We start from the raw sequence: 16,145 nt of genomic DNA, 5'->3' as shown, positions 1-16,145 counted from the left end.
GAGAGGCATTTGGACGATTTTTGCAGGGAAAAAATGCAATTGGGTGGGAGATGTATAAAAGAAAGAGACAGGAGGTCAAGAGAAAGGTGCAAGAGGTGAAAAAGAGGGCAAATGAGAGTTGGGGTGAGAGAGTATCATTAAATTTTAGGGAGAATAAAAAGATGTTCTGGAAGGAGGTAAATAAAGTGCGTAAGACAAGGGAGCAAATGGGAACTTCAGTGAAGGGCGCAAATGAGGAGGTGATAACAAGTAGTGGTGATGTGAGAAGGAGATGGAGTGAGTATTTTGAAGGTTTGTTGAATGTGTTTGATGATAGAGTGGCAGATATGGGGTGTTTTGGTCGAGGTGGTGTGCAAAGTGAGAGGGTTAGGGAAAATGATTTGGTAAACAGAGAAGAGGTAGTAAAAGCTTTGCGGAAGATGAAAGCCGGCAAGGCAGCAGGTTTGGATGGTATTGCAGTGGAATTTATTAAAAAAGGGGGTGACTGTATTATTGACTGGTTGGTAAGGTTATTTAATGTATGTATGACTCATGGTGAGGTGCCTGAGGATTGGCAGAATGCATGTATAGTGCCATTGTACAAAGGCAAAGGGGATAAGAGTGAGTGCTCAAATTACAGAGGTATAAGTTTGTTGAGTATTCCTGGCAAATTATATGGGAGGGTATTGATTGAGAGGGTGAAGGCATGTACAGAGCATCAGATTGGGGAAGAGCAGTGTGGTTTCAGAAGTGGTAGAGGATGTGTGGATCAGGTGTTTGCTTTGAAGAATGTATGTGAGAAATACTTAGAAAAGCAAATGGATTTGTATGTAGCATTTATGGATCTGGAGAAGGCATATGATAGAGTTGATAGAGATGCTCTGTGGAAGGTATTAAGAATATATGGTGTGGGAGGAAAGTTGTTAGAAGCAGTGAAAAGTTTTTATCGAGGATGTAAGTCATGTGTACGTGTAGGAAGAGAGGAAAGTGATTGGTTCTCAGTGAATGTAGGTTTGCGGCAGGGGTGTGTGATATCTCCATGGTTGTTTAATTTGTTTATGGATGGGGTTGTTAGGGAGGTAAATGCAAGAGTTTGGGAAAGAGGGGCAAGTATGAAGTCTGTTGGGGATGAGAGAGTTTGGGAAGTGAGTCAGTTGTTGTTCGCTGATGATACAGCGCTGGTGGCTGATTCATGTGAGAAACTGCAGAAGCTGGTGACTGAGTTTGGTAAAGTGTGTGAAAGAAGACAGTTAAGAGTAAATGTGAACAAGAGCAAGGTTATTAGGTACAGTAGGGTTGAGGGTCGAGTCAATTGGGAGGTAAGTTTGAATGGAGAAAAACTGGAGGAAGTAACGTGTTTTAGATATCTTGGAGTGGATCTGGCAGCGGATGGAACCATGGAAGCGGAAGTGGATCATAGGGTGGAGGAGGGGGCGAAATCCTGGGAGCCTTGAAGAATGTGTGGAAGTCGAGAACATTATCTCGGAAAACAAAAATGGGTATGTTTGAAGGAATAGTGGTTCCAACAATGTTGTACGGTTGCGAGGCATGGGCTATGGATAGAGTTGTGCGCAGGAGGATGGCTGTGCTGGAAATGAGACGTTTGAGGACAATGTGTGGTGTGGGGTGGTTTGATCGAGTAAGTAACGGAAGGGTAAGAGAGATGTGTGGAAATAGAAAGAGCGTGGTTGAGAGAGCACAAGAGGGTGTTTTGAAATGGTTTGGGCACATGGAGAGAATGAGTGAGGAAAGATTGACCAAGAGGATATATATGTCGCAGGTGGAGGGAACGAGGAGAAGTGGGAGACCAAATTGGAGGTGGAAAGATGGAGTGAAAAAGATTTTGTGTGATCGGGGCCTGAACATGCAGGAGGGTGAAAGGAGGGCAAGGAATAGAGTGAATTGGATCGATGTGGTATACCGGGGTAGATGTGTCGTCAGTGGATTGAATCAGGGCATGTGAAGCGTCTGGGGTAAATCATGGAAAGCTGTGTAGGTATGTATATTTGCGTGTGTGGACGTATGTATATACATGTGTATGGGGGTGGGTTGGGCCATTTCTTTCGTCTGCTTCCTTGCACTACCTTGCAAACGCAGGAGACAGTGACAAAGCAAAAAAAAAATATATATATATATATATATGAAGTCTGTTGGGGATGAGAGAGCTTGGGAAGTGAGTCAGTTGTTGTTCGCTGATGATACAGCGCTGGTGGCTGATTCATGTGAGAAACTGCAGAAGCTGGTGACTGAGTTTGGTAAAGTGTGTGGAAGAAGAAAGTTGAGAGTAAATGTGAATAAGAGCAAGGTTATTAGGTACAGTAGGGGTGAGGGTCAAGTCAATTGGGAGGTGAGTTTGAATGGAGAAAAACTGGAGGAAGTGAAGTGTTTTAGATATCTGGGAGTGGATCTGTCAGCGGATGGAACCATGGAAGCGGAAGTGGATCATAGGGTGGGGGAGGGGGCGAAAATTTTGGGAGCCTTGAAAAATGTGTGGAAGTCGAGAACATTATCTCGGAAAGCAAAAATGGGTATGTTTGAGGGAATAGTGGTTCCAACAATGTTGTATGGTTGCGAGGCGTGGGCTATGGATAGAGATGTGCGCAGGAGGATGGATGTGCTGGAAATGAGATGTTTGAGGACAATGTGTGGTGTGAGGTGGTTTGATCGAGTAAGTAACGTAAGGGTAAGAGAGATGTGTGGAAATAAAAAGAGCGTGGTTGAGAGAGCAGAAGAGGGTGTTTTGAAATGGTTTGGGCACATGGAGAGAATGAGTGAGGAGAGATTGACCAAGAGGATATATGTGTCGGAGGTGGAGGGAATGAGGAGAAGAGGGAGACCAAATTGGAGGTGGAAAGATGGAGTGAAAAAGATTTTGTGTGATCGGGGCCTGAACATGCAGGAGGGTGAAAGGAGGGCAAGAAATAGAGTGAATTGGAGTCATGTGGTATACAGGGGTTGACGTGCTGTCAGTGGATTGAAGCAAGGCATGTGAAGCGTCTGGGGTAAACCATGGAAAGCTGTGTAGGTATGTATATTTGCGTGTGTGGACGTGTGTATGTACATGTGTATGGGGGGGGGTTGGGCCATTTCTTTCGTCTGTTTCCTTGCGCTACCTCGCAGACGCGGGAGACAGCGACAAAGTATAAAAAAAAAAAAAAATATATATATATATATATATATATATATATATATATATTTTTTTTTTTTTTATACTTTGTCGCTGTCTCCCGCGTTTGCGAGGTAGCGCAAGGAAACAGACGAAAGAAATGGCCCAACCCCCCCCCATACACATGTATATACATACGTCCACACACGCAAATATACATACCTACACAGCTTTCCATGGTTTACCCCAGACGCTTCACATGCCTTGATTCACTCCACTGACAGCACGTCAACCCCGGTATACCACATCGCTCCAATTCACTCTATTCCTTGCCCTCCTTTCACCCTCCTGCATGTTCAGGCCCCGATCACACAAAATCTTTTTCACTCCATCTTTCCACCTCCAATTTGGTCTCCCTCTTCTCCTCGCTCCCTCCACCTCCGACACATATATCCTCTTGGTCAATCTTTCCTCACTCATTCTCTCCATGTGCCCAAACCACTTCAAAACACCCTCTTCTGCTCTCTCAACCACGCTCTTTTTATTTCCACACATCTCTCTTACCCTTACGTTACTCACTCGATCAAACCACCTCATACCACACATTGTCCTCAAACATCTCATTTCCAGCACATCCATCCTCCTGCGCACAACTCTATCCATAGCCCACGCCTCACAACCATACAACATTGTTGGAACCACTATTCCTTCAAACATACCCATTTTTGCTTTCCGAGATAATGTTCTCGACTTCCAAACATTCTTCAAGGCCCCCAGAATTTTCGCCCCCTCCCCCACCCTGTGATCCACTTCCGCTTCCATGGTTCCATCCGCTGCCAGATCCACTCCCAGATATCTAAAACACTTCACTGCCTCCAGTTTTTCTCCATTCAAACTCACCTCCCAATTGACTTGACCCTCAACCCTACTGTACCTGATAACCTTGCTCTTATTCACATTTACTCTTAACTTTCTTCTTCCACACACTTTACCAAACTCAGTCACCAGCTTCTGCAGTTTCTCACATGAATCAGCCACCAGCGCTGTATCATCAGCGAACAACAACTGACTCACTTCCCAAGCTCTCTCATCCCCAACAGACTTCATACTTGCCCCTCTTTCCAAAACTCTTGCATTCACCTCCCTAACAACCCCATCCATAAACAAATTAAACAACCATGGAGACATCACACACCCCTGCCGCAAACCTACATTCACTGAGAACCAATCACTTTCCTCTGTTCCTACACGTACACATGCCTTACATCCTCGATAAAAACTTTTTACTGCTTCTAACAACTTTCCTCCCACACCATATATTCTTAATACCTTCCACAGAGCATCTCTATCAACTCTATCATATGCCTTCTCCAGATCCATAAATGCTACATACAAATCCATTTGCTTTTCTAAGTATTTCTCACATACATTCTTCAAAGCAAACACCTGGTCCACACATCCTCTACCACTTCTGAAACCACACTGCTCTTCCCCAATCTGATGCTCTGTACACGCCTTCACCCTCTCAATCAATACCCTCCCATATAATTTACCAGGAATACTCAACAAACTTATACCTCTGTAATTTGAGCACTCACTCTTATCCCCTTTGCCTTTGTACAATGGCACTATGCACGCATTCCGCCAATCCTCAGGCACCTCACCATGAGTCATACTTACATTAAATAACCTTACCAACCAGTCAACAATATAGTCACCCCCTTTTTTAATAAATTCCACTGCAATACCATCCAAACCTGCTGCCTTGCCAGCTTTCATCTTCCGCAAAGCTTTCACTACCTCTTCTCTGTTTACCAAATCATTTTCCCTAACCCTCTCACTTTGCACACCACCTCGTCCAAAACACCCTATATCTGCCACTCTATCATCAAACACATTCAACAAACCTTCAAAATACTCAAAATACTCAAAATACTCCTGAAACAGGCGTTGTGGGAGTATGTGATAGAGTGTAAGAAAGTAAATTCTCGGTTAATATGGGTAAAACTGAAAGTTGATGGAGAGAGGTGGGTGATTATTGGTGCATATGCACCTGGGCATGAGAAGAAAGATCATGAGAGGCAAGTGTTTTGGGAGCAGCTGAATGAGTGTGTTAGTGGTTTTGATGCACGAGACCGGGTTATAGTGATGGGTGATTTGAATGCAAAGGTGAGTAATGTGGCAGTTGAGGGAATAATTGGTATACATGGGGTGTTCAGTGTTGTAAATGGAAATGGTGAAGAGCTTGTAGATTTATGTGCTGAAAAAGGACTGATGATTGGGAATACCTGGTTTAAAAAGCGAGATATACATAAGTATACTTATGTAAGTAGGAGAGATGGCCAGAGAGCGCTATTGGATTACGTGTTAATTGACAGGCCGTGCGAAAGAGAGACTTTTGGATGTTAATGTGCTGAGAGGTGCAACTGGAGGGATGTCTGATCATTATCTTGTGGAGGCTAAGGTGAAGATTTGTATGGGTTTTCAGAAAAGAAGAGTGAATGTTGGGGTGAAGAGGGTGGTGAGAGTAAGTGAGCTTGGGAAGGAGACCTGTGTGAGGAAGTACCAGGAGAGACTGAGTACAGAATGGAAAAAGGTGAGAACAATGGAAGTAAGGGGAGTGGGGGAGGAATGGGATGTATTTAGGGAATCAGTGATGGATTGCGTAAAAGATGCTTGTGGCATGAGAAGAGTGGGAGGTGGGTTGACTAGAAAGGGTAGTGAGTGGTGGGATGAAGAAGTAAGAGTACTAGTGAAAGAGAAGAGAGAGGCATTTGGACGATTTTTGCAGGGAAAAAATGCAATTGAGTGGGAGATGTATAAAAGAAAGAGGCAGGAGGTCAAGAGAAAGGTGCAAGAGGTGAAAAAAAGGGCAAATGAGAGTTGGGGTGAGAGACTATCAGTAAATTTTAGGGAGAATAAAAAGATGTTCTGGAAGGAGGTAAATAGGGTGCGTAAGACAAGGGAGCAAATGGGAACTTCAGTGAAGGGCGTAAATGGGGAGGTGATAACAAGTAGCGGTGATGTGAGAAGGAGATGGAATGAGTATTTTGAAGGTTTGTTGAATGTGTCTGATGACAGAGTGGCAGATATAGGGTGTTTTGGTCGAGGTGGTGTGCAAAGTGAGAGGGTTAGGGAAAATGATTTGGTAAACAGAGAAGAGGTAGTAAAAGCTTTGCGGAAGATGAAAGCCGGCAAGGCAGCAGGTTTGGATGGTATTGCAGTGGAATTTATTAAGAAAGGGGGTGACTGTATTGTTGACTGGTTGGTAAGGTTATTTAATGTATGTATGACTCATGGTGAGGTGCCTGAGGATTGGCGGAATGCGTGCATAGTGCCATTGTACAAAGGCAAAGGGGATAAGAGTGAGTGCTCAAATTACAGAGGTATAAGTTTGTTGAGTATTCCTGGTAAATTATATGGGAGGGTATTGATTGAGAGGGTGAAGGCATGTACAGAGCATCAGATTGGGGAAGAGCAGTGCGGTTTCAGAAGTGGTAGAGGATGTGTGGATCAGGTGTTTGCTTTGAAGAATGTATGTGAGAAATACTTAGAAAAGCAAATGGATTTGTATGTAGCATTTATGGATCTGGAGAAGGCATATGATAGAGTTGATAGAGATGCTCTGTGGAAGGTATTAAGAATATATGGTGTGGGAGGCAAGTTGTTAGAAGCAGTGAAAAGTTTTTATCGAGGATGTAAGGCATGTGTACGTGTAGGAAGAGAGGAAAGTGATTGGTTCTCAGTGAATGTAGGTTTGCGGCAGGGGTGTGTGATGTCTCCATGGTTGTTTAATTTGTTTATGGATGGGGTTGTAAAGGAGGTAAATGCAAGAGTCCTGGAAAGAGGGGCAAGTATGAAGTCTGTTGGGGATGAGAGAGCTTGGGAAGTGAGTCAATTGTTGTTCGCTGATGATACAGCGCTGGTGGCTGATTCATGTGAGAAACTGCAGAAGCTGGTGACTGAGTTTGGTAAAGTGTGTGGAAGAAGAAAGTTGAGAGTAAATGTGAATAAGAGCAAGGTTATTAGGTACAGTAGGGGTGAGGGTCAAGTCAATTGGGAGGTGAGTTTGAATGGAGAAAAACTGGAGGAAGTGAAGTGTTTTAGATATCTGGGAGTGGATCTGTCAGCGGATGGAACCATGGAAGCGGAAGTGGATCATAGGGTGGGGGAGGGGGCGAAAATTTTGGGAGCCTTGAAAAATGTGTGGAAGTCGAGAACATTATCTCGGAAAGCAAAAATGGGTATGTTTGAGGGAATAGTGGTTCCAACAATGCTGTATGGTTGCGAGGCGTGGGCTATGGATAGAGATGTGCGCAGGAGGATGGATGTGCTGGAAATGAGATGTTTGAGGACAATGTGTGGTGTGAGGTGGTTTGATCGAGTAAGTAACGTAAGGGTAAGAGAGATGTGTGGAAATAAAAAGAGCGTGGTCGAGAGAGCAGAAGAGGGTGTTTTGAAATGGTTTGGGCACATGGAGAGAATGAGTGAGGAGAGATTGACCAAGAGGATATATGTGTCGGAGGTGGAGGGAACGAGGAGAAGAGGGAGACCAAATTGGAGGTGGAAAGATGGAGTGAAAAAGATTTTGTGTGATCGGGGCCTGAACGTTCAGGAGGGTGAAAGGAGGGCAAGAAATAGAGTGAATTGGAGTCATGTGGTATACAGGGGTTGACGTGCTGTCAGTGGATTGAAGCAAGGCATGTGAAGCGTCTGGGGTAAACCATGGAAAGCTGTGTAGGTATGTATATTTGCGTGTCTGGATGTGTGTATGTGCATGTGTATGGGGGGGGGGGGTTGGGCCATTTCTTTCGTCTGTTTCCTTGCGCTACCTCGCAAACGCGGGAGACAGCGACAAAGTATAAAAAAAAAAAAAAAAAAAAATATATATATATATATCCTAGCCTTAGACACATACCCATTTTATTGAACAACCCCTAAGGGGTGAACACACAGCTGGGTTAAACGTGAACTGACTGCTGCATCCAGGATTCAAACCTATGTGCTCACAGTTGGGCACATTAACTATTACTAAATCTTACCTTACTGCAAATCAAGATAAAATATCCTCATTACTTATAACACCAAAGTCTCCATAAAGCTGCATCTGCAAATCCCTCCCTCAAAGCTCCTTCTTTCATACCTACTCACTCACTGTCCTCCTACCTCTCATGTTCTTTTTGCATTACCTAATTCACACCACTACACTAAATCCTTTTACTCAGTCACTTAACATCCAATACCTCTACCCACCCCATCTTGTATAAACATTCCAAACTACAATACATCTTTTCATTTCCTCGACTTATTTTTCATCCATTCTCCAGAATAAATATCCATTCCTCAGAAAATCTACTTCAGTTGCTAGAACTCAACAATCCTTTCTACTCCTACAGCCCCAACTTTCACAAGTCTACACTAATGTATTATGGTTTGAATCACCTCACTAAACCTGATATTTAATTTTCATAGTTTCAATGCTATTTTTTTCAAAATGCCACAACTTATGTTTTCAAAGTTCTCTCTGACATGTTTTCATTCTATCTGTACTCTTTCTTCCAGTCTGAAAGTACTTCCTAATCATAAATATTTTGGAACCTCTCCACCTTTTGTTCATGATAACATTTCTATATTCCATTTCTCCTTTCTTCACCTACAAGAAAAAGTTCTACATTTGCATTCATATTCAGTATTCACTTCTTATTCTTCCATATTCCATCAAACATGCAGAAACGTCCTCAACTTCCAGTACCCTTGAGCACTACCCCAACAGTGTATTAAACATCCTGGGCATCCATATCTCACTCTCACCTTACCATTTAATTAATCACACATAATCTACTCTTTGGATACAAATTCTTCACTTCCCTCATATCATATAAGACTTTCCATGAGCCATCAAGAACATGCTTATATACTGCATAAGCTTTTCTATCTTTAACCATTTCTTAACCAGCACTACCAATACAGAAAACAAATGATACACAATCACCAACATTCATCTGTATATCAATTATTTAGCAATTACATAAAACATGAAATGATCATGTTTTTATAAAGACACCATTCCCCTCCTTGAATTAGTGTAGAATCTACTTCACTTTTTTTTTCTAAGTGAAGTAAAACCAAACTCTTGAGTAAAACCTCCTTTTTGTATTATTCATGTGAGCATCCAAGTTACAGAAAAATATTTACGTATTATTGAACCCTGGACATGAAGGTTAAAAGGGTTTGTTTCAAGAGTTCACAATAATCAAGTAGCTTCAATTTAACCTACTCTTAATTAGTCCTCAAACTCAGAGTTGTACTACCTTAAACCGTTCTAGTAACCTCTCTTCTGTTGAACAATACCTGTCTAGTCCATCTCCTAATATCTTACTTCTCTCTGAGACCCAGTTGTCTAGTGATGTTCTAACTAGCACCTTTCTCATATCTAACTATCATCTCCACCCACAGTTAAGGTTCAAAGGTGGTGTCTGCTTTTTTAACCTCAATACACCATCGGCATGCCCTGAAGACCTTGGGTTTCCAAACTTTGATGTTATCTGTCTCAAGGTGTATCTCACAACTTTCACTCTTTCCTTTGTTTGACCTACTGCCTTCCTAATTCTAAAGAATTTATAACTTTCTTCAACTGTGTAAACACCTCCCATGAAGCTGTGACAACTTCTCATCCACAAACAAAGATTCTCTACCAAGGAGATTTCAATGTTCACCACAGGAAATGGTTGAACTCCTCCCATATGGATGGTGAGGGGAATGAAGCCCTCAAGTTCTCCATCCTCAGTGGTCAAGAGCAAATCATCACCCATCCAAATCCATACTCCTGATCTCAGTGACTACTCCTCTGTTATCCTGGATCTGTTTTTCACCTCTAATCCTTCATGCTGTAGCTACACAATCTTGCCCCTAACCCTCATAAATGTATCTACTATAATGACACCTCCCCCGCGAGCAGCCCCTTCTAAACATAAATATTGTCACTTCAAAAAAGGTGACTGGAATAACTGACAAAAATTCTTTTCCAACCTTCCTTGAGTAAATTCTCCTCTTATGTGGTGATGCTTAAGTCTCTCTGAAATGCATAGTAGTTCTTGTTGTGGGAATGGAAGCATTTATCCCCTTTTCCTCCAGGAAGACCACTTCTTACAATCCATTGCTCAACCAATCCTGTTCTAAGAACATTCAAGGAAGTGATCAAGCATACTGGGCTTGGAAAAACTCTCCTTTCTCTAACTCCCACTCAATATTCCCCACTGCTGTAATCAATGCTAGTGTATTATCCATGAGGCAATTTGTTCCTTTATTCAAAGGAAGTGTGATTACTTCTCTTCATCCACTGATAGGTCTTTCTGGTCTATAGCTTAGAGCATCCCTATCAAGTTCTGTCACTCCACCTTTCCTTCACTTCATCCTGATGGTAATATAGCTGTCTCTCCTGTAGACAAAGTAACACTCTTTGGTTCTCATTTCTCCTCTATCTTGGATGATTCTAACATTCCTTCAGCCCCTAATGCTCCTCTTACTAACCCTATTCCCCTCCCTGTAATCTCTTTTCAAACTGTCTGAAAAGCACTTCTCTCTCTCTCGACTCAAGCAAGACTTGTGAACCTGATGGCATCTATCCCTATGTACTGAAAGAGTGTGTCTCTGAACTTGCACCTGTGCAAACTCATCTATTCCATTTCTGTTTATCACCCAAAACCTTTCCTTCTCCTTGGGAACATGTGTTAGTAAATCCTATCCCCAAGAAGGATGACCACTCTAACCCTACTATCGTCCTATTGCTTTGATATCTACTGTTTCCAAAGTCTTTGAACCCCTACTCAACTCCCAATCCTGAGACATCTTGAATTTTACATTATTCTCTCTGATCACCAGTATCACTTCCACGAAAAAAGATCCACTGGTGATATTCTTTCCAATCTAACTAATATCTGGTCATCATCCCTGAGAGATTTTGGGGAATCTTATGTAGTTGCCCTTGATATATCCAAAGATTTTGAAAGGGTGTTGAACCGGAGTCTCATCACTAAGCTCCCCTCTTTTCACTTTCCTCCTTCATGAACAGCTTCCTCTCTGGCTGATCTATCTCAACGGTTGTTGACTGATCAACGCCAACCCCTTTCTCTAACAACAGCAGTGTCCTTCAAGGTTCTGTCCTGTCTCCTACACTACACTTATTCTCAATTTTATCAATCATTTCCTTACTTCTGCAAACAAACAAATGCATTCATGTGCTGATGACTCAACACTGCATTCCTCCATATCCTTCAAATCTGCTTCTCTCTCACTTGATATGCATCTCAAGACAAAACTTCCTTAATAAGCTCAAACTTGGATGGAACATCTCAGTGGGGCAGATGTAATCTGGTTAAGTTTAACGCCTCCAAGACCCAGTTTCTGCCCATCTCTCTAACAAAAACTCCTCACAACTTTTCTCTCCTTTGACAAATCTGTAATTCCACTTCTTGACAAAATGAACATACATGGTATTACTGCAACATCCACACCATCTTGGGAACCCCACATTACAGTACTAGCCAAGTCTGCCTCTAAGAAACTGGGAGTCTCATTTAGAAGCAGATGTAAAAATTTCTCTTCCAAACAGTTGCTCCATTTATACAAAGGACTGTTTCATCCTTGTAAGAAGTACAACTCTCACATCTAGGGTGCTTCCAGCTATGCGTCCATACTTGACAAAGTTGAAAAGAAAGCAATCCAACTTATAAACTCTCCCACACTATATTCGAAACTTGACTCACTTGCCTACACCACACTACTGGTTTACATTTCCTCTTCTGTAGGTGCTACTTTTGTTTTTGTTCCTGAGCTGGATGCTTGAGTGCCACCACCACTAGTGAGACCAAACAATACTCGGCAAGCTGCTGCATCACATAATTATTGTATTGTTGCTGGCAACTCAAGGGCAGGCTATTATCATAACGTTTCTTTCTCTATCCCTAGAAGGATGGGAACTCTCTCTACACTCCCATTTTTCCCAATTGCTATGATAAAGCACTTTTTAAGTGACAGGTTTTTCATTTCCTCCAAAATTTGTAAATAATTCTCCTTGCCTCTTCTTTTTTCATTTTATTAATGTCTTTATATTTCAATTAAGGCCCAGCACTGATTTGGGTATTAGTCAGTGGCTGAAGCCTCCAACATAAAAAAAGTATAAAATGGATAACAATTTTATAGATGACAGAATATAACAAATTTCATGCCAACGGATTTCTTACAATGTAAGGATTTGAAATAGTGTGTGGGATTTTAGGTGTAGCACCAGCAACCCCATTAATCTTAAGTTTTTGTAAAACAGGCAGGGCTTTGAAGTGAAGGGATATAGTGGGGTAAAAATCAACAGATGCCACTTCAAATTATATATTTGCAATAATTTCATTGACATATTACAAATGGTAAATGAAAAAGAGGAATATTGCCATTCATTGTAACATCTGAATCTAGCTTAAATTAATACTCATTTACATTCCGAACCAAATAAAATCATATGGCAGAGGTAAGTGAAGTACTGTACTCATTAATGTAAAAGCAGGTGATAAAATCGAGAACGTCTTCATAAATGCTGTCTTTAAACATTAAAACTGCATGTTACTTGATTTCCTTATTGTAGGTATTATAGCATCAATATTTAAAACCACATTTTTCCTATCCCTCATGACCCTACAACTAATGAATTAGTTAATACTGAAAACTAGCAATAAGGATTCTACATGAGAAAAACCTGTAAAAGTAACATCTCTTCTAGATTTTTACCCCTAACATTACTGAAGAAGTTGATAGTATCAAGAAAAATGATTGGTTAAATAATATAGTAGCTCACATTTTAGAAATCAGCAGAGCCAAAGAAAACCTAACCTAACGTCTCTAACAGTCAACATGATTTCTCTAAATATTTAATATTTCACTCAAAATGCTTCAATCACATCAAATGATCGAGTACTGCGCATATGGTACTAGGGGTCAACAAACAGATTCCCTGCAGCATGCGAATGTTTATATTTTCGTTGTCATTCTGGCTAAGAGTTGGTTTTTATGTTCCTTTCACCCTTTAAGCGCATGAGTAACTGTGATTCTATCAAGCATACTATACATACTTCCCCTGAGGATTACACATATGATATACCTGCATTTCCTTCTTTCCAACGAACACCACACTTTTTCTGATATACGTAAGCCATACTACTACCGCCTTATTAAACATTCACAAAATGTATAAATTAAAACTCATAAACAAATCATCATCACAATACATCACCTTGTATCCATATGTCATAGCGATACGGAACAGGAGTACACTTACCAAATATACTTTTATCATTAAGTCATAAAACGTAGAAACGTCAGTTCAGGCAGAGTAGACCGAAGAAAATCACTAACACCTACAGACTGAGTTTCGCTTGTTTACATTGACAAACAGCTGATGCACAGCTTTCGCGATTGACTGAAAAATAGAATAAAATACGTCGTCTTAATCATATATGAGAACAAGAGAAAAACAAATGTCTTTAAGAGGATTATATAAAAGATACACACAACAAACTTGCAGTATATCTTACAAATTCTTCATTTACAGATTTTGACACAATCTGTGGTGCAGCTCGTCTACGTAAATATAAAATTCGTCCATGCACTTTAGTGGATGAAGTATACATTTTTCTTACTATTACAATATTCAAGCTTAATTCAACACAATATTAATCGGATAATTTTTTTGGAGATTTCTGATGATATAAGAAATACTAAAATTAATAATTATATACGAAATTGCCTTTACTTGTCATATATGTAAGGCATGTGTACGAGTAGGAAGAAGGGAAAGTGATTGGTTCTCAGTGTTGTCGGTTTCTGGCAGGGTTGTGAGATGTATCCATGGTTGTTTAATTTGTTTATGGATGGGGTGGTTAAAGAGGTGAATGCAAGAGTTTTGGAGAGAGGGGCAAGTATGCAGTCTGTTGTGGATGAGAGGACTTGACAAGTGAGTCATTTGTTGTTCGCTGATGATACAGCATGGTGGCTGACTCAGGTAAAACTGCAGAAGATTGAACTGAGTTTGATAAAATATTTGAAAGAAGAAAGCTGAGAGTAAATGTGAATATGAGCAAATAAATTAGGTTCAGTAGGGTTGAGGGACAAGTTAATTGGGGAGTAGGTTTGAATGGAGAAAAAACTGGAGGAAGTGTTTTAAACATCCGGGAGTGGATTTAGCAGCGGTTGGATCCATAGAAGCGGAAGCGAGTCACAGGGTGTGGGAGGGAGTGAAGGTTCTGCGAGCGTTGAAGAATGTGTAAAAGGCGAGAACGTTATCTCAGAGAGCAACAATGGGTATGTTTGAAGGAATAATGGTTTCAACAATGTTATATGGTTGCGAGGCATGGACTATAGATAGGGTTGTGCGGAGGAGGGTGGATGTGTTGGAATTGAAATGTTTGAGGACAATATGTGGTGTGAGGTGGTTTGATTTAGTAAGTAATGAAAGAGTAAGAGGGATTTGTAGTAATAGAAAGAGTGTGGTTGAGAGAGCAGAAGAGGGTGTTTTGAAATGGTTAGGTCACATGGAGAGAATGAGTGAGGAAAGATTGACAAAGAGGATATATGTTGTCAGAGGTGGAGGGAACGAGAAGTGGGAGACCAAATTGGAGGTGGAAAGATGGAGTGAAAAAGATTTTGAGCGATCGGGACTTGAACATGCAGGAGGGTGAAAGGCGTGCAAGGAATAGAGTGAATTGGATCGATGTGGTATGCCGGGGTCGACGTGCTGTCAATGGATTAAACCAGAGCATGTGAGGCGTCTGGAGTAAACCATGGAGTTTTGTGGGACCTGGATGTGAAATGGGAGCTGTGGTTTTGGTGCATTATACATGACAGCTAGAGACTGTGTGTGAACGAAAGTGGCCTTTGTTGTCTTTTCCTAGCGCTACTTCGCGCACATGTGGGGGAGTGGATTGTCTTTTCATGTGTGGCGGGGTGGCGACGGGATGAATAAACGCAGCAAGTATGAATTATGTACATGTGTATATATGTCTGTGTATGTATGTATATGTATACGTTGAAATGTATAGGTATGTATATGTGCGTGTGTGGACGTGTATGTATATACATGTGTATGTAGGTGGGTTGGCCATTCGTCTGCATCCTTGCGCTGCCTCGCTAATGCGGGAGACAGCGACAGAGTATAATAAATAGAAAAGAACACACACACACACACACACACACACACACACATATATATATATATATATATATATATATATATATATATATATATATATATATATATAAAGAAAGGATAATTTTTGCGCGTGATCAAGATATTCCTATGAGTCCACGGGGAAAATGAAACACGAAAAGTTCCCAAGTGCACTTTCGTGTAATAATCACATCATCAGGGGAGACACAAGAGAGAAATATAACAGTCAGTTGATATACATCGACGAGACGAAGCTAGGACGCCATTTGGTAAACATGTGATTGTCCAAAACATACAACGAGCGTTCATAAACTTATCATTTTACAAATCTTATCAACAATAAAGTTATCTAATTTGTACAGAGACTTTCTATGGTTTACCCAAGACGCTTCACATGCCCTGGTTCAATCCATTGACAGCATGTCGACCCCGGTATAACACATCGATCCAATTCACTCTATTCCTTGCCCGCCTTTCACCCTTCTGCATGTTCAGGCCCCGATCACTCAAAATCTTTTTCACTCCATCTTTCCACCTCCAATTTGGTCTCCCACTTCTCCTCGTTCCCCCCACCTCCGACACATATATCCTCTTGGTCAATCTTTCCTCACTCATTCTCTCCATGTGCCCAAACCATTTCAAAACACCCTCTTCTGCTCTCTCAACCACGCTCTTTTTATTTCCACACATCTCTCTTACCCTTACATTACTTACTCGATCAAACCACCTCACACCACACATTGTCCTCAAACATCTCATTTCCAGCACATCCACCCTCCTGCGCACAACTCTATCCATAGCCCACGCCTCGCAACCATACAACATTGTTGGAACCACTATTCCTTCAAA

General features: G+C 41.3%; 1 protein-coding gene across 6 annotated transcripts in view; it reads right to left on the bottom strand.

The window, feature by feature from the left end:
- Positions 1-13,642, bottom strand: part of LOC139749509 (uncharacterized) — a 130,047-nt gene extending 116,405 nt beyond the window's left edge. For 3 of the 6 annotated variants that reach the window (XM_071663452.1, XM_071663450.1, XM_071663453.1), the window contains exon 1: positions 13,410-13,562. Coding sequence is in view for 1 of the 6 variants with exons in the window: in XM_071663454.1 (XP_071519555.1) it covers positions 13,410-13,427 (18 nt within the window). In the remaining 5 variants the exon portion in view is untranslated. Of the gene's footprint in view, positions 1-13,409 lie in introns of all 6 variants that reach the window. The other 3 variants (XM_071663455.1, XM_071663454.1, XM_071663451.1) reach the window with 3 other exon arrangements.
- Positions 13,643-16,145: the final 2,503 nt, after the last annotated feature.

This window comes from Panulirus ornatus, chromosome 7, assembly GCF_036320965.1.
Source record: "Panulirus ornatus isolate Po-2019 chromosome 7, ASM3632096v1, whole genome shotgun sequence".
NCBI classification, from domain to species: domain Eukaryota; kingdom Metazoa; phylum Arthropoda; class Malacostraca; order Decapoda; family Palinuridae; genus Panulirus; species Panulirus ornatus.
The sequence above is the reverse complement of the archived record's forward strand: the minus strand, read 5'-3'. Positions and strand labels throughout refer to the sequence as shown.